Here is a 22,167-nt window from a genome sequence, read left to right on the forward strand (position 1 = left end):
TGTGCAACTACAATTGTAATAATTATATTCAGTATGGCGTGCAGGCATCGATAGTATTATCTAAATTCCATGTTAATTATGATTGTCGTGACATTGTCCTTGTTACCCATACATTTTTAATGAATAGTAATACTTATATATAAATACTGTGCCCCGCGGTTTCACCCGCCTAAATTCCATATACAATATATAAATTTTGAATATAAAACATAGCCTATGTGTTATTCTGATGTATTAGCTATATTAATGTAAAGTTTCATCAAAATCCGTTTAGTAGTTTTTGCGAAATAGTAACAAACATCAATACCTACAAACTTTTGTTCTTATAATATTAAGATTACTCAAATATAATCATGTACTTATTGCAAAATTATTATACATATACCTCTCCCAAATTTTAATTTAAAAATGAATCCTTATTATTGTAAACATGAAAAATATTTATTTGAAAAGAATACGAGCTGAGTTCCCTGTCAGTTCTTCTCATCTCGAAATCATTTCGACCTGACGATAGATTTGACATGTCATAACAGTATGTATTCAATTTGAAGTTGAATAAATATAAATGCGTCTACTTTTTTTGTTGTTGTTATTATTGTCATTTAAGTACGGCTATTACCACTCCACAATTTCTTTCAGTCATTCAAAGGTTGACTGGAAGAAATCCCTCTTTTATAATAAGACATTGTACTACTTATTTCTTAAGATTGTTGTGTTATGTCATTTTAAATTATTTAAATATAGTTGACGGATTGATTTTGAAATAAAAACTAAGAGCCTTGTCAGTTCTATTTAAATCTGTAGACAGAATTGAACGTTAAAGAAACATATAATACAATATACTTAAGTTGTAAAATGGCTAAAATAAACATGAATAAAGGAGTTTATGAATTTGAATTAACTCGTAAATATTATATAATACTATATAATTAAAAATCTGTACGGCGAGATTTTTAATAGTAGGTATAATTATAAAATTTAAATTTCGAATAATTCCGTAATATATAAAATATATATAATAAATAGTACCCAAGACACATGTTAATCATGTCAGCTTTGAAACAAAACCAAACCATATCATAATCGATCTATTATTTTAGGAGCTACGATACCACAGACGGTCTTTTTTAGTAAGAGGTTATAAATATGTACTTCTCTGTTATCTATCACGCACATTCAATATGTTTACTGTGGCGTAAAAGCATTACTAAATGAACGGTGCACAATTCCCACGTAAACAATGCTTGGAGTCAAGTTACACGCGTTTTTCTAGCCTAATCGGTCACTGCGGTTTCGTAACTTATTGTGCGTCGAGCAACAAAAGCATTGTTAACATATCAGGCTTTATTGACTAAGAAAAACTTGTAAATTGCAACGTTTAATCTAATAATTATGTCATGGGCTTACTCCTTTATTAGAAAAACTAGCTACCCACCCCGGTTTCGCATGGGTGTACATGTATTATATATATAAATCTTCCTCTAAAATCACTCTACCTATTTAAATAAAACCGCTTCAAAATCCCTTGCTTTATTTTAAAGATTTAAGCATACATAGGGACGGACAGACAGCGATAGCAACTTTGTTTTATACTATGTAATGATGAAACATCAAACGTCCAATATTACAATTTTTTGTCTTTTTCTTACAAGTAATTCCTTGATTTGAAAGAAGGCTAAAGAGTCGTGGGCCAGTAAACAGTTACCCTAACCTTGAAAGTATTGATTATGAATCTGGTCAACACTGTTTCTTATTTAAGAAGAACTTTCCGGTGATGAAAATATAATTAAAAACAGAGTTGGCTTCAAATATACCTAGCGAAATATGGGCAGGCCAAATTACCGTAACAACGTATTCGTCAAAACATTTTTAGGTTGGCTCTCTGGCTACGTGATGTAGGCAAACAATTTTGAAGATATAAAGTTACTAAATAATGTAATTAAAATAGCTTTGTAGGGCATTTTAGTTTTATGAATAAATTACAAGCAATTACGATTTTTTAATTAACTAATTATTATATTACACTCTACGAGTGTGTTACAGTTGTCTATTTAGAAATATTTTGGCATAATAATTTGTAATTTAATTAAGATATCACTATAACCTAGAGATGTGTTAACTCGAGTTAATTCGAGTTGCGGTGAATTCGAGTTAACTCGAGTTGGAAGTATTCAACTGGTAATTGAACGAATCAAGTGAAAGAGTGAGTCTGTCGTCGAACTGACAATGACATGAAATTTTACGATCATTTAATATCATACAATTTTACAAAAAAAACAAAAAAAAAACTGTTTATTCCAGGTAACTCGGGTCGACACGAGTTACCTGAATTTCAACTCGAGTTGACTCTAGTTATGTTTATTACGAGTTAGCACATCTCTACTATAACCTTGGTTGTCTAACAGTTAAATACACGTTTTACAAAAACATACTTAAACTACCTATGTAAAATTTTCTTATCTGTACTTATATGTTATTAATTGGTAATATAGCCCACATTCAGCATATTCTGTGACAGTGCTGTTATACAAAGTAAGATGACTTTATATGTAGAAAGTGAATATTATGATTAAATATCACACGTAGACTTATGTAGTTTACCTCTGGTATTTAGTCATAAAATGTCAGTTGTAATAATCATTTCATAATTCTAATAGATCATCATTATATAGTATAAAACAAAGTCGCTGTCACTGTCTGTTCGTCCCAATGTATGCATAAATCTTTACAACTAGGTACGCAACGAATTTTGAAGCGTTTTATTTAAATAGATAGATTGATTTAAGAGGAAGCTTTATATATATACTACATGTACACCAGTGCGAAGCCCGGGCCAGTAGCTATTATTATATAATTCAGTGATTTTTACCTAACAGTTGTGGAATTTGATGAAAATACATTATAACTAATGCTGTATTATTTTCTTAGTCAAATTTTTGACTATAAAATGATCATAGACATTTTGTGCTTTTTCTTAATGTTAAACGGAGCGCGACACGTCCTACTTACAAAATCTTACCGCTCTACTCAAGTTGATACAAATAGCAGAAATAGCATAAATTGTTGTTACAATAAATGTTGTAGTTAAGTAGATATAGGGACTATATCCCGTTTTATTAAAATCAGTTCTGGCGTATTGCCGTGAAAATGTAAGACACCCTTTTGCATATGGAAGTATAAATTAGTAATCAGCCCCAAAAGCCCTTGAGTGACATGAAACTTGATTATCAAACAGCTTATATAAAATTAAATAATGATATAATAATATGTAGAAATATTTGGTGGTAGCCATTAATTATTGGCTTTAATATATACTTAATTGGAGAAAGGTAGGAGAAGGTTGGAGGAAGGTATAAAAAAAATTACACACTGATATGAAAAGTTTTCGTCACACATACATAAGTGAAAAAAATATATGAATACTAAATTTATGAAATATTTAAAATTAAAAGAACATACGTATATGGCGTTACAGCGTCTCATGAAGTTCAATTTATACATTATTTTTTCCCTATCCTATCCTACTACTACGTCGACTATTGAGAATACCGTGGACAGCCCACCGTACAAACGTCTCTGTATTAATAGAGCTCAAATTGAAAGATTCACAGCGGCTGTCTTCTACTTGTCTGCAGCGCATCGTGCGATACTTCGGACACATCGCGCGGAGGGATGTACACAATATCGAAAGACTGATGGTAACAGGGAAGATAGAAGGTAAAAGACCTTGAGGCCGAAGTCCCATCCGATGGTCAGATCAAATATCACGTCAACTGAACATTACTGTCAGCGCCGCAATACATCAGGCATCTGAGCGCAGCAGATGGCGATGGCTGGTCGACAAGATAGTATAGAGTCACGATCCTCAGCAGTGAGGGAACGATTAAGAAGAGATCCTATTACCATTAAAATACTAATTGAAAGCAACTGCAAATTCAAATTAAAAAGAAAATATTTATATATGTAGGACATTACAGCCTTTTAATTTTTAAATTATATTTTGCCTACCATCCAACTCTACCCAATATTAAACTAATCGAAATCAATTGTTCTTAAAGAGAAATAGCAGCAGACACCTACTTATTTATTTTTTAATCAAATCCTACATAATACCGCGAGTTAAGAAATCATGAGTCGACATTTAAAAATTTAACGTAATTAAGATACTAAAAAAACTGTTTCCCGTGCGCGCATTGTGAATACATGAGTAAATAAGTTCCCATTGGGTTGCGTAACTTGGCCTTGACAATTTGGGTCCAAACTCAGGGGTCAGCAGCCTACGGGTCACACGAGCGTGTGGAAATATCGTTAATGTGTTAGTACTTTACATGTATTTACTTACTCACTTAATTCGCTACAGGTTATTTTCGTGGTTTTAGGTATTTTTTGTTCTTTGCTGTCATATCGTGACGTCTACCTACACTTTGATCAACAAATAAAAAATTAGTAAATCCTACCGATTACAAAAAGATATTAAAAATCAATGTGAGAGCTTAATAGTATATCGCTATTACTAAAAAGTCTGGTTTAAAACTAATACTAATCTACAATTATTCAATTACAATTTTCAAATTTCAATTGCGGAACGTATAACTGGACTCTCAAAGGATTCCTAGCAAATCGCAAATACATCGATTTTAATCAGTTACAATTGGGAATTGTTAGTAACATAAATATAATAAAGCTTCTGATATCGCTTAAAAATTTAATTGTATACTTAAATTAATACCATGTAATTAAGACAAATTAAGTTAGATAGGTATTCGAGCCTTGGCTAGTGAGTTTCCTAATTATATTTGCTAATATTATTTTAAGTAGTACCTAATAGTAATATAACTAATATTTGATTTGTCTTTTTTGTCAAAAAACATATCAAAACAAGCATAATAAGTTTCTCGGCTCCGAAAAACTCGTAATACTTGATAATCAAGATTGTATTATACATTTTTTATTGCAATTTTTAACAACAGTATGTTTAAAGTAACATCTCCGTATATTATATTTCGAGGTGGAATCGATTTGGCGATGGACCGAGGTTCCTTTTGTCGACTAAAAAAGGTAATAATGATAGCAGACTTTAGGAACTATGTTAATCAAACTTTAGAAACTATAGATAATATCTTCGTTTTGTTACTTGTTTTGATGAAAAAATACGCATTTTGTTTGCGTTACACACATATTACCTACTAGCTGAGTGTCAACATTATGACTTATTATAATTATGGTATGCCAATGTACACATGTAATACAGTAGTTTCGAAGAAAACTACTAAAGTGGAGCTGTGTGAATGCGGTCGGAGTTTCATTTTCTTGTTAGCTCAGCTGGTTGACAAGCCAATAATTTTTCTACAATACCTCATGTACACGACGGAATCAATTAGATATAATTAGTATAAGCAAAATTTGTAAGATCATTTTTGTTAATAAAAATAAATCACGCAACGTACAGTTGCAGTAGGGAAGGCCACCCGTCGGGCGTCTATATAAAGAGCGCGGCCGCGCAGCGGTCCGCATTCACCGGCGAGACAGCGACCCGATAGGTGCCTTCCTACCAAGTACAAGATAACAACCGAGCATTTTTATTTCGCCGCCCGACCATACGACCAGGGGATCCTAGTATATAGTCCTGTCATCATCATTGTGGTCCTTCGAGAAGCCGGATCCCTGCACCAGGAAGAAAATCAAGATGGTCGTGACGCGAAGCATGAATGAAGAAGGCACTAAAACGAAAAACTCGCATGAATCCACCGAAAACGAAACAAGCGCCGAATCCTCTATGCAGTCAAGTCAAGTGGAGGACTCACCGAATAGAGAAGACACCTCCCAGAAAACAGTGAAGGCGAGGTCACACCGTTCCACGGTCTCAAGGAAAAAACTGGAAGAATTGGAGATTAAAGAACGACTGGCCAAGTTAAAAATCAAACAGCTGCAAGCAGAGGCAGATATGGAGATAGCGCGATTACAACGTTTACGGGCAGAAAAAGACTCCGAGGAAGAATATTCTGAAGAAGAAAATGAAGACTCCACGTGGGTGGATGCGTGGTTTGATCAACAGCCACGCGAAAAAGAAGTTCCTATGCCACGGGAGGAGAAACAAGATGAGGCAGCCGCGGAGAGGAAATTCAAGCAACCGCAGCAAACCATCGACGTTTCGACATTAACGACAGCACTACTGCAAGCATCAAGAAGACGACCAAGGGAGCCGCCTGCATATATACAAGAGTTGCCTATGTTCAGGGGCCTCTCTTATGAATGGTTATCATTCAAGGCAAGCTACGAAGATACACAGCAATACTTCTCGAAGATAGAAAACGTAGCACGCCTGCGAAAATGTATAAAGGGACCAGCACTAGACGCCGTGAGTACTCCTGAGTCAACATGAACCAAATGTCATCATAGAAGCACTGGAAAGAAGATTCGGAAGACCAGAAGCACTCATACTCATCGAGATGGATAGAATCAAGTCACTGAGCAAGATCACCGATAACCCACGGGATCTCTGCGTGTTCGCCGGCAAAATAGCGAACACAGTCGCTACGATTGAAGCACTGAAGAAAACACAATATCTACACAGCCCAGAAATGACACGTCTCATCATAGAGAAGCTCACACCTATAATAAAAAATAAATGGTACGACTACGCGCTGAAAAAGGAAGACATCCCGGAATTGAAGAAAATGTCTGTCTTCCTAAACGAAGAGGCAGACAAATGTGCAGCGTACGCCGCGCCGGAACGTCTCGTTGAGAGCGAGACGGCAACAAGGGAGAGAGCGAGACGGAAGATCGAACATTCATTTGCTACTAATATGAAGCAAAACAATGAAAATGTATGTCCGCTGTGCAAACGCAACCATCAGCTGCCTGACTGCGAGCAATTCAATAACATCGACGTTAATTCAAGATGGGAAACTGCAAAGAAGAATAACATATGCTACAAGTGCCTGAGAAGTAAACATCGACGCGCCGTCTGCAGAGCTCCATGGTGTGGCAAATCTGGATGCCACATGAAACACCATCACTTGTTGCATCATGACAGAAAAGAAGAGGACCAGCTTCAACAACCACCAGAAGAGCATGGGGTGGTAACTTCTACGATGGAAGGCAATGAAGAATGTCTCCGACGTCGCGCCTATCTGAAAATAGTACCTGTCATATTGCAAGGGCCGAAGAGCAAGATAGAAACATACGCTCTTCTCGACGAAGGCAGCACAGTGACACTCATCGATACATCGGTGGCTGACATCCTGGGTATTGATGGTCCGGCAAACACGATGTGGATACAGGGCGTCGGCGCCATGGTCAAGCATGAACACAGCAAGACAACCAGCGTGAAAATCAAGGGCAAACACTCTTCAACCATCTTCAAGCTAGATCAAGTCCGCACAGTGGATCGACTGGATATCACTACCCAGTCGGTCGTCGACAGCGACATAAAGGAGTGTGGTCACCTGAAAGAAATACAAGAAGAACTCGTCTACCACCGTGCCTCCCCCAAGTTATTAATAGGACAAGATAACTGGGATCTCATCGTGTCAAGAGAAGTACGGGCGGGACGTCGTGACCAACCGGTAGCATCCTACACGCTACTAGGTTGGGTTCTGCATGGTTGCAAGACGTCTCTCAGCAACCCGGTGACTTTCTGCGGGCACCTGGTGGAGAAGAAAGATGACGTCAACATAGAAGAAATGATGAAAAATTACTTCAAGCTGGAGTCACTATGCATCGAACCCAGAAAACCAAAAAATGATCCAGAGCAGCGAGCTTTGAAAATACTAGAACGAGAAAGTCGCCGTCTTCCGAATGGAAGATATGAAACTGGGCTACTCTGGCGAGAAGACAGCATGAAAATACCGAACAATTACACCGAAGCAAGAAAACGCCTGCATAACCTCGAAAAGAGATTAGACAGAGATGAAGACCTGAAAATTAAATACAACGAACGAATCAATAACCTACTCACGTCGGGGTATGCAGAGCACGCCAAGACACCGCCAGCTGAAGACAGAACATGGTACCTGCCACACTTCCCGGTTGCGAACCCAGCGAAGCCACACAAGCCGCCGCGACTGGTGCATGACGCCTCCGCTAAGACTGCAGGTCTCAGCCTAAACGACCTGCTGCTTTCTGGACCTGACCTGTTGCAATCACTGCCTGGGGTGGTGATGAGGTTCAGACAGTACGCCTACGGAGTCTCTGCAGATATCAAAGAGATGTTTATGCAAGTAAAAATTAAGAAAGAAGACCGCGACGCGCTCCGTTTCCTGTGGAGAGGTGACCGGCGGGAGGGCGACCCAGACGAGTACCGCATGACGTCATTAATATTCGGAGCGACGTCATCACCCTGCACCGCTCTGTATATAAAAAACCGCAACGCAGAAGACTACGCGCATATATATCCCGACGCCGCAATCGCTATACGAAGAAATCATTATATGGACGACTATCTACAAAGCTTCTCATCAATCTCAGAAGCCAGAAAAATAACAAGAGAAGTCGATTATATACATAAACAAACCGGCTTCGTACTCAGCGGATGGGCATCAAACAATCGCAATACTATCGACGAGTTTATAGCAAGCGAGCGAGACAACACTTCAGAGAGCGGGACAAATAGTACAGCGGTTCTGATTGGCGGGAGCGGTACTGAGCGAGCTCTCGGCTTGTTATGGGATATAAATGAAGACATAATTGGATTTCAAGTTAACAAAATAAAAACGCCGCAAGATATATTAGAAAACAAACGGATACCAACGAAAAGAGAAGCGCTCAGCATCATCATGGCACTCTTCGACCCCCTTGGCCTCATATCACCCATCACAACGCCAGCGAAAAGATTACTGCAGGATACATGGCGCTATAAAACAGGCTGGGACGAATCGCTACCAGAAGAACTGCAGCCAGCATGGAGTACTTGGTTGACATCATTGCGAACTGTACACAAGATACGCATACCACGATGCTATGATGTCACACCAGTGGTCACCCATCATCTGCATACCTTCGTGGATGCCAGTGAAGAGGCGTACGCCGCGGCAGTGTACTGGCTGTCACAAAGAGCCGACGGTACCACACATGTCACCTTGGCCGCCGCTAAAAGTCGCGTCGCACCGCTCAAGCCCGTCTCAATCCCGAGACTTGAACTTCAAGCTGCGTTAATGGGTGCGCGCCTCGCACATACCGTGGCGGAGGAGCACGACTACGAAATAGCGAGTAAAACATACTGGAGCGACTCTCGGACAGTCCTAGCATGGATAAGGTCAGAACCAAGGGCCTTTAAGACCTTTGTGGCTCACCGCCTGGCTGAAATAGAAGACACAACAAAAAAAAATGAATGGCGGTGGGTCCCTACACATGAAAATGTAGCTGATGATGCCACCCGAGGTATACCAAGCGAATTCGGACCACAGCACAGATGGTTCAACGGGCCATCATTTTTACATCAGCCAGAAAACGAGTGGCCGCGAGAAACAAGGACAGCGATATCAGTCACGGGCGAAGAGCGAGAGAGATGCCATGTGACCGTTACAAGTACGGCTCACGCACACTTACCTGACATCGACCGATTCTCGCGGTGGCTGCCGCTCATCAAATCGACTGCGCGCGTGCTACAATTTGTCGATCTCTGTCGACCTCAAAGAAATATTGTAGCCGCCACGAAGAAACGAACCAAGCAGAATGAAAAGGGCGATGTTGACTGGAGAAAAAAGAATAATGAAAAAATCATAACAAGAAATGGAAGAACGAAAATAACGACGCCCAGCATCCCGGTGCCAGCGCAGTACCTACTTGAAGCCGAGAGAATGTGGATGCGAGCCTGCCAGGAAGATAGTTTCGGGAATGAAATATTGCGAATAAAAAAGGGAAGTCCATTGAATAAACAAGACAGACTGACAGCGCTAAGTACCTACATCGACACAACCGGAATGCTGCGATTAAGAGGACGAATTACAGCAACATCGAACGTAGAAAAGGATGTACTCAACCCACCCGTGTTAGACGGGAAACACAGATATACACGTCTGTATATACAACATATACATGAAACAATGCACCACGGCGGTATAGAAGCGGTAGTGAATGAGCTACGGCAGCGGCTGTGGGTTGTAAAAATAAGACCCACAGTACGGAACGTCATCAAGGGGTGTCTGGTCTGCCAGATAAGAAGAAAGAAGCCAGCAAGCCCACCGACCGGTGACCTGCCTGCCGCCCGCCTAGCGCATCACGCTCGCCCCTTTACCTACACAGGGCTGGACTACTTCGGCCCCATTGAAACCACAGTCGGACGGCACCGAGAAAAACGGTACGGCGCCCTCTTCACGTGTATGACATCACGAGCCATACACATTGAAGTGGTGCATACCCTCGGCACTCATTCAGCCATCGCCGCCCTAAGGAGGTTCATGGCTCGGCGAGGTTGTCCAACGGAAATATGGAGCGACAACGCTACGTGTTTCAAGGCAGCTGAAAAGGAACTCAAGGCGGCTATGGCAGCACTAGAAGAGGAGGCCACCAACCGCAGCATCGCGTGGAGGTACATCCCACCCGCTGCTCCCTTCATGGGCGGGGTATGGGAACGCATGGTGCGGTCAGTAAAGGAAGCCCTACGAGTTACGCTGCACGAGCGTTATCCCACAGACGAGACATTGGTGACCCTGCTAGCCGAGGTGGAGAATACAGTCAACTCCCGACCTCTCACTCACGTGTCCGTCACACCGAGCGATCCGGAGGCATTAACACCGAACCATATCCTGATCGGCCCCAACTCACACGTGCCTAATCCCGGAGTGTTCAACAAAGGAGATATGAACGCACGACATCATTGGCGACGAGCACAAGCGTTAGCAGATGAGTTCTGGAGGCGCTGGGTGGTGGAATACCTACCCTTACTTCAACACCGGCGGGAGCCCCGAGGTACCGGTGTTCCCCCCAAGGTTGGCGACACAGTCATCATATGCGACCCCAACCTACCCCGAAATACATGGCCACGGGGACGCGTTGTGAAGACCTACCCCGGGAAAGATAACCCCAACACGGTGCGAGTGGTAGACATCACAACGAGCAACGGGCGCACCCTGAGAAGACCAACAAAACGAATCGTCGTGCTACCAGTAGAATCGCAGGATAGCGACGGCGGGAGAAATGTACACGACGGAATCAATTAGATATAATTAGTATAAGCAAAATTTGTAAGATCATTTTTGTTAATAAAAATAAATCACGCAACGTACAGTTGCAGTAGGGAAGGCCACCCGTCGGGCGTCTATATAAAGAGCGCGGCCGCGCAGCGGTCCGCATTCACCGGCGAGACAGCGACCCGATAGGTGCCTTCCTACCAAGTACAAGATAACAACCGAGCATTTTTATTTCGCCGCCCGACCATACGACCAGGGGATCCTAGTATATAGTCCTGTCATCATCACCTCACATAGTAATAATTAGCTGTAATACAGACATAGAAGGTTTAAAATCCAAAAGCAGTATCAGAAGAAACTAAAAAATACAATGTGTTCGCCGTGATAAACTATTACTTCAAAATCGGGCCCCGCGCTCTGCGCACCTCATGCACCCCGATAGTTTTACGTGTCGCCGATCGACCGCCAGCGCTCGCTCGCTCTCCCCGTACCACGATATCACGAACACGCGTCCGTGTCGCAATGTAACGCGTGAATCAAGTAGACGAAGCTTCGGTCCCCAATTGAACAAAACTATTACGGAGTCTTCCTGTTTGTTTATATAATTTATATTTATGAAGGCACATTGATATTTTAGAATTTACAATACAGTGGAACTAACTACGATACGAATTAATTATAAAGATTCTTAAAGTAAAGAATTAAATAGAAATATTGAGGTAGAGTTACATATTCCCGTGATTATAATTAACGTAAACTAGTGCTTTTATTACTATCTTTGAAAGAAACACCAAAAAAATAATCTTTGTGTTTTTCGTATATATTGTAATTGGTAATTACGACGTTTATTTATTTGCCAACGACATTTTTTTGAAACAGCTAGATATTTTAATGTATACTACATTAACGTACTTACGTTAAATGAAATGTGAAAATATACGAAGGTTAGTTACTTTATAAAAGAGACAGTAAGTCTGCGTTTCTGTGAATGATAGGTATATCAATTAAAAAATCTATATATATTATATATTTGATACAATAAACCTAAATTTAGTAATAATGTATGTGACTTTAATTTTATTTATTTGATACGCGTAGTGGACATTATTTCTTTATGTTTTAGAAAGTATACTTTTAAAAATGCGTAAGTAATTTAACATTATATGTAAGTAAAGTACGTAAAGATATACACTTTATGACAAAATAGTAAAACTTTTACAGTAATTTATAAATTATTATAATAAATATTAAGTTTTAATTACATGTAAAAAGGACGTGAACAATTACAACCTAATCATAAAAGATCTATTAACTTCATACAAATGAAATTATTGAATAATTATAGGTTTGAACATGATTATTTATATTTTTATGCATAATTTAAATAAAAAAATATGACTATTCTGCAAACCTTCTCTATATAAACTATAAGTACGCGAAATTTCATATTCATCCGTCCGCGCTGTTTTTCGTAAAAAGGATACAAAGTTATTACTTCACGTATTAATACATACGTTTTAATAAATTTATATAATACTTTTCATTATTTCACTTTTTTATTTATTTATTTCCTTGGACCTACCAAGGAATCTTAATTTTACGGCAAAACAATAAGGGAGATGGATAGTGGACATGTTTGCCATGAGTGAGCGAGACAGATATGACGCCACTTTTATCAAAGTCAACAAAAGTAAGTAAAATAATTAAAATAAAGAAAAATCTTAACCTAGTTTAGGTTTATTTAAATAAGGATAATATTGAGGAAGATAAATGTTTGAACTCGTTGTACGTGAAACGGATGCATTTCGGGTCTTTGTAAAATACGATGTGCTGTGCTATTACAATAAGAAAGAACGGGTAAAAAAAAAAAAAAAAACGGGAAAAAAAAAAAAAAAAGAAGAAAAGTATTTTCGTTTGTGTACAAACGAAAATATTTTGGTCATCTGCGACCTTTTGCAACACTTCTTCCTAATAAGGAAAGCGAGTTCTACCTCCAGCCCGTATTTGATTCGGGAAATGGCCGCCCTCCGTGAGTGCGGCCGGTACATATAAGCAGTGATCTGGATAGCGCTCTAAATTTGGATATCTTTCACGATAAAGCCTAGCGGCAGCAATTGCATTGCATCTGCATTCCTCATAAATGAGGTGCTTGTTCGCAATTTTTTGTGAAGTAAATAACAAGGATACCAACACAAAAGTCCAATTCCAAAAGAGACAACCCAAAGTTGTCGGTATGGAATCAACAAGTTCAATTCACAAAAATCCAAGTCCAAAAAGAGAAGCCAACAACAGCGAATACGGAAAGACGCGCAGTAGGCTGAGCTGAAGCTGAAACAGAATGAGCAAAATGTACTAACTGGTGTCAGACTGGTAGCGTAGCCATTTGCTTGGTATGGCGACTGTATCTGTTTCATTCGCGCGCGTTTAAACGACGCATCTCCGTCTCACTGGGTGGCACATCTGTCTCGCTCGCTCACGACAACATGTCCACTACCCATTTCTCTTATCATTTTGCCGTAAAATTAAGAACCTACTACTATAAGCTTGTGTGAATAAGAAACATTTGAACGGAGTAAAATAGGTTAGCAAAAATCGGGTTACTTGAGGTTTTTTTCTCGTTTTTTTTTAGTATGAAACTAACAAGTATTGTACATTTACAATCCTGATTAAATGTCCGAACTTTTAATGGCACTTGCCAAGGCACTTTAGTACATTTTTTTAAAAGAGGGCCTTTCAAACTCTACAATTTATGAAAATTTTAAATGTAGTTTAACAAATAGTCTTAATTCTAGAAAACTTGGGGCAATTGTGTCATTATTTTTTACTGTGATTCTAGAAATGTTATTTGGCTTTATGGTTCCAAAGTTTAAATGAATAAAAATAATAAAAATTAAGCACAATGACCGAATAATGGTTATAGTTTGACCAAATTTCTAAGTTTTTCTTTAATGCTCCTAATTTTCAAACTGCATGGGATAGATTTTTTTTCTGATTTTTCTCATGATGGTTACAATCAATTCTCTCATTGCTTGAAATTGAGTTCTGGGACAGCCTGTATAGTATAATCGAAGCCAAATATTTCACCATTACTTTGTTTTGCTTTCCATAGCTACAAAGACAAGTGCTTACCTAGACTTACTACAGATAAAAAGTACTTATCGGAGAAAATAAAGTTGAAAATATGTCACAATTTTTTATGTGATACTCCAACATATAGTCGGACAGACAACAATGATTAATTAAATAATATTTTTGTGAAATTATTGACAATCAATAAGTTTTTTGATTACACTAAATATGTAGTAACATTGAGAAAAAAATACTTTATTTTGGATTCAATATTATATATTATTAGTATTAGTACGTATAACATTTATTCGTATAAGTAAATAAAATAGTGTAAAAAATGTAAAAAGGGTAACTAAATGATTACATTACTTGAAATAGTAAAAGAATTAAGTTACAGCAATATTTAATTTTTGTATAAATTCATAGACGACTCCACGATTTTACTTTGTTATAATGAGTCAGTCGATTTTTTCTTTGGGTGTAGGGTTGTCACTTCGCCAATCCTAATAGCCGGACAGACCATCCAGTTTGGCGGGACATATTGGTAAAAAGGCCGGATACCCTACATTATTGAGGGTTTTGTGTCTCAATATCATGTAAATATTTATTACAAATAAATTACATTACATTACAAATAATTTTGTTAATTATTATTAATAAGTGTTACTTTAGGTGCGATCCGTCAAAATATTTAAAATTTAAATTGGCCCGTTGATAAAAAAGGTTGCTCACCCCTGTTCTAGATAAACAGTTATCAACATTTTAAAATTCTTCTTAACGTCTAATGAAAGGTAATTGCATAAATAAGTATTATTTACCTGTACCTGTTACTTCAGCAACTAACGAAATAAAAAAACATCTAAGCAAAACAAAACTTCTTGAGTTAAGAAATAAAAAATAAAATTAGTTTTACAATAAAATAATGTAAAAGCCTACCAAACGGCGTACAAGACTATTTATTTTAGCCAGATGCCAAAAAAAGTCCCGTCAAAATCAGTGCAACCATTTCAGAGATTAGCCGGAACAAACAGACAGACAGACAGACAAAATTGGTAAAAAATGTTATTTTGGTGTATGTAACGTATTTATATTTGTATGCATGTAGTAAATAACTGTTATTTCAATATTACCAACAAACACTTCAATTTTATTTATATGTATAGATAATGGGAGAGCCCCATTTTTATTTATAAATAACTACGAAATCAAAATAATGTAAAATTTGTTTATATTTTCTTAACCATTTCTATACATTAATACTAAAAGTTTTTTATAATTTTTAACAATTAATTGTCACTACTTTACAAATTATGACTTAGTATTACATTCGTAATATGTACGATAAATCATTACTAACTGTATTAACTTAAATACAGTAATTGTTAAATGTAAAATAAGTAACTGTCACCCGCACCATATTATAGCGTACGCTATAATATGGTGCGGGTGTATGACGAAATAATTTACGATTTGATAGCGCGCGTTCTCAGGCGAGCTATCCGCGCTAAGCACAGGTCCGACGTTGGCAGGGGCCGGGGACTGACTGACTTGCTCTAACTCTCATACAAAACAACTTGTGAGCAAGAGATTTTTATGCGGAAAAACAGTTTATCTTGTTTAAAGTAAAAACTATTGGTTATTATATACATCTGAATTGTACTATTTATGTGGGTATTTAGTATAGTGTATATTGGAAAATTCGAGTCTTAAATCAGTCCCGTTTTCTTATACGAATCAAACATATATTTTATAAGACCAATCTTTGAGATTTTTTTCTCTGCTACAAAAGTTAATCAATCATGTAACGAGAACTGTCAATATGATGTCAAAGATCTGAAAAATGAAATACCTAAATATCAGCCCCGAATGATTTGTAATTGCTGAGAAAAGTTAAGGTATCTGAGGTCAATATTTGCAATGCGTCGCCTTAAGATAATCGCTTAAAAATTGCCAATTTTCGATTCTAACGCCTTATTCGGATTGAACATAAAGCCAAAAGTTTAGGCAAAAAAACTGTTAGTATTTTCAAACAATTGTACAATTTTATATGTTCAAGTTATTGACTAAATATAGCATATACCTAAGCATAAGTCTCAAAATGTAAAACTAACTATGTAAGCTAACCTGCGCAACATCGACTGCGGCACAATTTCCTCGTTTTTAAATCCAACACAAAATAATTAATAACATAATCAGAGTAGTACAGGATTACCCCTAACATCCTTTTCATAATATTATATATTTATAATATTATAGTTTACATATTCTGGGACCGGTAGTATTGATCCGATTTTGAAAATTCTTTTAGTGCTGAATTGTATTTTAGTGTGCTCTGTAGAATGTATGTTCTGAACACTATGACAGATTTTCGTACCTAAACAATTAGTATAATAACAATATAAATCAGTTATACGTAGTATTCAGAGCAGACTAATCTACAAATACTAGCAATTTATGAATAAGATGGCTCTTAATCGAATGTGAATTTCTATAGTCTATATATATACATGACAAGTAGTGACAAATATTATTTAATATTTGATTTGACGCTTTTTGCAAGATCGTGTCACGTCAAAACTAAGCGGATTTAGTCACAATATTTATCTTTTATTACAAGTAATTTTATTTTAAATAACTTAATTCAAGTCCGGTTTCTAGAATGAAATTATGAGTATCTTAATACTTGGAGATAACGAGTTATTTCCAGATAAACTGGTTACATTCTTTGTCAAAATACTGAAAACGCTACAATAATAGAAAATCTTGAATGGAACTTTTTAAAGTGGTAAAGCTTACAGCTTGTGGTATTTTCTCACAATCGTTATAGAGCAAACGGGGATTTATAGTTTATCTATACAATAAAATCACATTGGGCGACCTTGGAAGTCTAGCGGTTTATCATCCTTACACTCCCATGGGCGCGGGTTCGATTCTCATATAATGTAAACCTATATATATAAACATTAATGTCAGTTTTCAGTTTTTATTAGTCTGAGTGTTTTCTATGTATATAATAAATAACCTTGGACAATTAACACAGAGCCATCTAGTCTCACGGTAAGCTGAGCTTGTGTTATGGGTACAACTAGACAGCAGATATAAATACATACTTAGATTTTTTTTTTAAATCGACTAGGTATGTGTCTCTCTGTGAATTGCCCTGGGTTTTTATTTATTTAATATTAAAAAGGAAAAGAAAATGAAGAGTTTCTTTATTTTTTTAGGTAACGGCTCTAATCTTAGGAATTTCTAGGTCGCATTGAAAAAAACGTTTAGTGTTGGATAAAGTTATCGAGGAAGGTAATAGGCCATAGGCATAATATCACTCTACTACCAATATATGTCGCAGAGGAAATTTTTTTTAAGAATAAAGTATGAGTATTATTTACCTAAAGAGAATATATAATATTCTTTCGAGCCGAGCATTATTTTCATCTTTCACATTTAGTGATTAAGAAGAACGCATAAAAAATTGGAATTTCAATTATACCAACTAGGTACATTATAATTTGCAGTTTATGATCTGTGAATGTAAATTTTTATTTATATTGAAACATTAACCTCATTATTTCTTTTGAATTGCGCATTTAATAATAGCCACTATTCATATACATAGTTACACCCATACATTTGGTACTATGTATACAATCTAACCTATTTGGGTGCGATTTTCACTAATGTGTTAAGGTCAGATTCTCTTAAAGATTAGTATGCTTTATTCCTATTTGTTAATTAGCAAAAAAGTTAACGGGAATGAAGTTGTGGGCTTATATGGTATTAACTATATCAATCTCTTCGTACCGTGAAACCAGAACCAAGAGCAATATAAAATAAAACATATACAATCAGCAATGTGCGAATAAAATAAAAATATAGATATTTGCTAGCTCAAGTTATTCAACATGGAGTGCAGTTCGTGTAGAGACATCAGTGTCGCCTGCACTGCCCACTCGACACATTTAAATGCAAATTTGCGGACAGTCCACAGTGTAATGTTAAGTCCGAAGTACAACATATATCGTGTCCCAGATTGTCTCACTGGCATATTAATATGTATGAATTCTATTGTTCTAGGGCTACGTCTGCGTCATGTCCATACATATTATATTGTCTAAGATACATGGGGGATGCGTTTTATAGCAGTACATGGCATTGATATCTTTCTCTCTCAAATTGTTGTAGGATGTAAGTTGTTTGTTTTGTGTTGTTATATATTAATGTTTTTTTTTTATTCTGTTTAACGACAATATTCACATTTTGCTGCATATTCACATTGTTGTATGATGAAAGTAAACTATGAAACTATTGCATCAATTTAAGAAATTCTTTCACAATTTGAAATTCATAGGAATTCAGAATGACATAAGTTATTTCAATATATATTATAATTTTGTACATAATACATATTACTTGAATTTTGTAAAATCAGTAGGTAATAGATCAACAAAAACATAGTTTTGATTAAAAGGGATTCCCTATAATAAGACTTTTTTTTAGAGAATATATAGTTTTTAGTATTGTTTAAATGAAACTGCAATATCATTGTACTTTTATATACGTGTTTTATTATTGTAGGTATATAGGAAACTAACTAAGCTGACGGCCTGTGGTACATATAAGATGCGATATTAAAATATCTATGAAAATCTTTAGAAAATTTTTTTATATTCCTTCAGGATAATATAAAACGAATATTTTTATATATTATTTAAGTAGATTTAAGTGCAAATAAATTGCCATATCCATGTTCTTAGCCGGAGCGAGGTGAGTGTCCGCGCTCGTATAATTTGGAATAATTATAGAAGTAATAGCTCTCTACCTGTTTTTCTCTCAGACATGATACGCGTCCACATGGAATAAAGTTTACAAGCAATAAGTTATATAATACGCGAAATATATGCCTATTTCCAAAATAACGAAACTCAGAATCAGCCAGATAATTAATTTGAAAAGTTAGTTATAGTTTCGTTACTCAGGCAAAATAACGATTATCAAAGCGTAGCAATGAGAAGAGAGTATTTATTATTCATAGCAATTAATATTTGACATTTATTATTTATAGCTAGAATTATCGTTGCTAATGTATAGTAACGCAACTTTTAAAATTTACTTACTAATTTTGAATTTCGTTATATTTGAATAAATAGGTATTGTATCTCCAATTTAAAAGAGCGTTTCTCTACATAACATATTACATATATATTTTTTCCATTGTTTTCTTATTAATTCATAAAATAAAAAAATACTTTGAACAAACAAATAAATTAGCTGAGCATAAACATGTATTTTGTTTACTAGTTATTTCCTTTTTAACTTTCAAGAATATGTATTCAGTTTTATGAGTTTATGATATGCCATTTGTCACTTGTCTGATTTAGATGTCCTACATACACTTTTAAGGATTCAATATTATTTTTTTCATAATTTGACACATTTTGATATATTGTTTTGATATATATTAATAGTGGGTGGGTGTTACCGTTTTTAAAGAATGAATGTTTTGAATGTTATATACGAATAAGGAGTGAATGACGATGGTAGAGATTGCTTCGCCTACTGTGTATTTACTTTGCGTCTAAAATGGTAGGACCCCATTCCAAAAAGTGGTCTTTAATAATGTTAGACTCATTATAATGAGAAGAAAAAAAATACAGTAGGTATTTCAAGTCAACCTCTACGCGGCACCTTGCAATAATAGATCAATTCTAGATGAATTTTATGATTATGAAACGTAACAGAATAGTCATCAGATGGGCCGTATGCTTGATTGCCACCATCGTAGGGTATAGTATCGTAAAATAAAATCTACCACTAGCGCCCAATTCTTACATTTGAACATTAGGTACATGGATTAATCAATAAAGCGCGAATAAAATATACAATAATGTTGTTATTATTTATGAAAACATTGAAATTTGTTAGAGTTGGTCTCTACGTTTCAATTGCTGCTGGAGATTTCCGGAAGAAAAGGCCACATGACAGCTCTGTCCAAACCATACAAATAAATATTTAAGATTTTTATTCAATGTAATATTAAATCAACTCAATAAAGATTGCAATATCAATTTTACCGTTAGCTCAAACATTTTCAAACAAGTTTGAAGTTGTGGTAAACAACGTGTGCTATAGGTAGTTCTAGAGCATGCATCATGATGTAACGCTGGCACGAGTGAGAGGCATCCTAACCCGACTGAATGGGCACGAGATGTGGCATGCGTCCCTAATACCGCTATTATACGCTCTAAACTACAAATAACATACCGGTATAGAAAAACTGCAGCAGGTAGAAACACTTTCTAGGAACAATAAATGGTAATAACAATGGTTCACTGCACTCGGGTCGAAAAACACTTCCGTGGGGCACTGTATCTTCAGCTCAGATAATTGAGGACGCTACCTCAACAAATGTTTGTGGTTTCGACGCTGATAGTTGGTGGAACGAGTAGTAAAACGCGCGTGATGGCAAGTCGGCGCGGCGCGCGGCACTGGCTTGGTTTGCTTCGAGTACCGCGACCGGTCTGAGATTTCTCCCCGTAAACATCGAAAGCGAGCCTTCGAGCCTTTCTTTGGCTCGTGGCGAAACGCGGCGTGAATGCTACTACCACTAAAACTCGAACGCAAACGTAAAACTACACTCTGGATAGTATAGCAGATTATCAGAGAAATAAAATACTCCCACCACAGTATTTACGTTTTGTAGAGCATTGACAGCCGTCAGTGTGGTTAACCATTATCAACGTGGTAAGCCTACCACCACTGTTATCAATGTTGCCATCAATGGAGTGTTAAAGAAAAAAAACATAGACACACATAAGTGTAGTCCAGCTCTGAATCCACGACCTGGGTTATGGTCGACTAGAGACCTAATCTACTCGGAGTAAACCACTAGACTGAACGCTCTCACCATTAGTGAGATACTTATAGGTACAAATTATTCCACTTCATCTAAAGATTTCCTGGTAGAAACCTACTTTTTTTGTACAATATAACTATAAATCTTAATTAATCTTTGGGAGACCTATAGGGAATAAAGTCGACTTCATATTAATAATACTACGCACCCAAAGATTCAACATCTGTCCTCCGGGATAGCAACATGAGCATCACATTTTTTTTATTATCTACATTGATATTGGGGTTTTTGTTATCAAACATGTCAACCCCATTATATCGGGCCTAATTATAACAAATATTAAAAATACTAAATAAAAATTAAATAATCACCAGCTTGAGAGGATATGTAATACCAACATCAAAATTATTGATTTCAAAAGTTTTAATAAATAGTTCCCTCTCGATAACAGGATATCTGTATCTAATGCTGTTCATACTTCAGTTAACTCTATACATATCACCCCATATCATCAGTCACCGTCAGTATGGCTTGATAAAAAAAAACAGGGCAGGTATCACATCATTATCGAGTTAGTGACATATATTAGTGGTAACTACAGGCTTTCATTTGACTCATAATAGCGTCCGATGATGTAGTTGAGTCAGGATATGCCGACGAACTCGGTCAAGGTGCTCGATCAAGGCGAAAAATGCTTGTAAATACGGACAAACCCATGTGATCAATTTTAAGTGCTGGTAAAAATAATCTCATCAATTATTCTGAGTTAGATGACGGCCTCAGTGGTCTAGCGGATTAACAAACCGCCTTACCTCCGATGGTCGCGGATATAAACATGAGTATAACTGTTTGTATCGGTTTGGGTGTTTTCTATGTATTATATGTATGTATTTACAAAATATTTATGTATTTGTATCAGTTATCTAGTACCCAAAACACAAGCTTTAGCTACCTTAGGTTGGGTCTGTATGGCGCTGTGTGAATTGTCAAAAAAGAACTAGTAGATGTAACAAACAAAAACATTATGAATATGTCATTCATAATGTTTATGAATAACATATTTATAATACCTAATTATAAAATAATTCATTGATTAGTATTTATTATGTTGTA

General features: G+C 36.5%; 3 protein-coding genes across 3 annotated transcripts in view; 1 reads left to right on the plus strand and 2 right to left on the minus strand.

Moving 5' to 3' along the window:
* The window catches only part of LOC131851730 (putative epidermal cell surface receptor), a 54,214-nt gene extending 33,519 nt beyond the window's left edge, over positions 1 to 20,695 (minus strand). Inside the window, exon 1 of the mRNA XM_059202273.1 lies at positions 20,463 to 20,695. The gene's annotated coding sequence lies outside the window, so the exon portion shown is untranslated. The remainder of the gene's footprint in view (positions 1 to 20,462) is intronic.
* LOC131851726 (unc-112-related protein-like) overlaps positions 1 to 22,167 on the minus strand; it is a 331,640-nt gene that overhangs the window by 190,175 nt on the left and 119,298 nt on the right. The window lies entirely within an intron of this gene.
* LOC131851743 (uncharacterized) lies at positions 6,450 to 11,162 on the plus strand. Its single transcript, XM_059202288.1, has one exon. The coding sequence runs from the start codon at positions 6,450 to 6,452 to the stop codon at positions 11,160 to 11,162; it is 4,713 nt and encodes a 1,570-aa protein (XP_059058271.1).

The sequence above is a fragment of the Achroia grisella genome, unplaced genomic scaffold (assembly GCF_030625045.1).
Source record: "Achroia grisella isolate CSIRO2021 unplaced genomic scaffold, CSIRO_AGI_Agris_v1 utg807, whole genome shotgun sequence".
NCBI lineage: Eukaryota > Metazoa > Arthropoda > Insecta > Lepidoptera > Pyralidae > Achroia > Achroia grisella.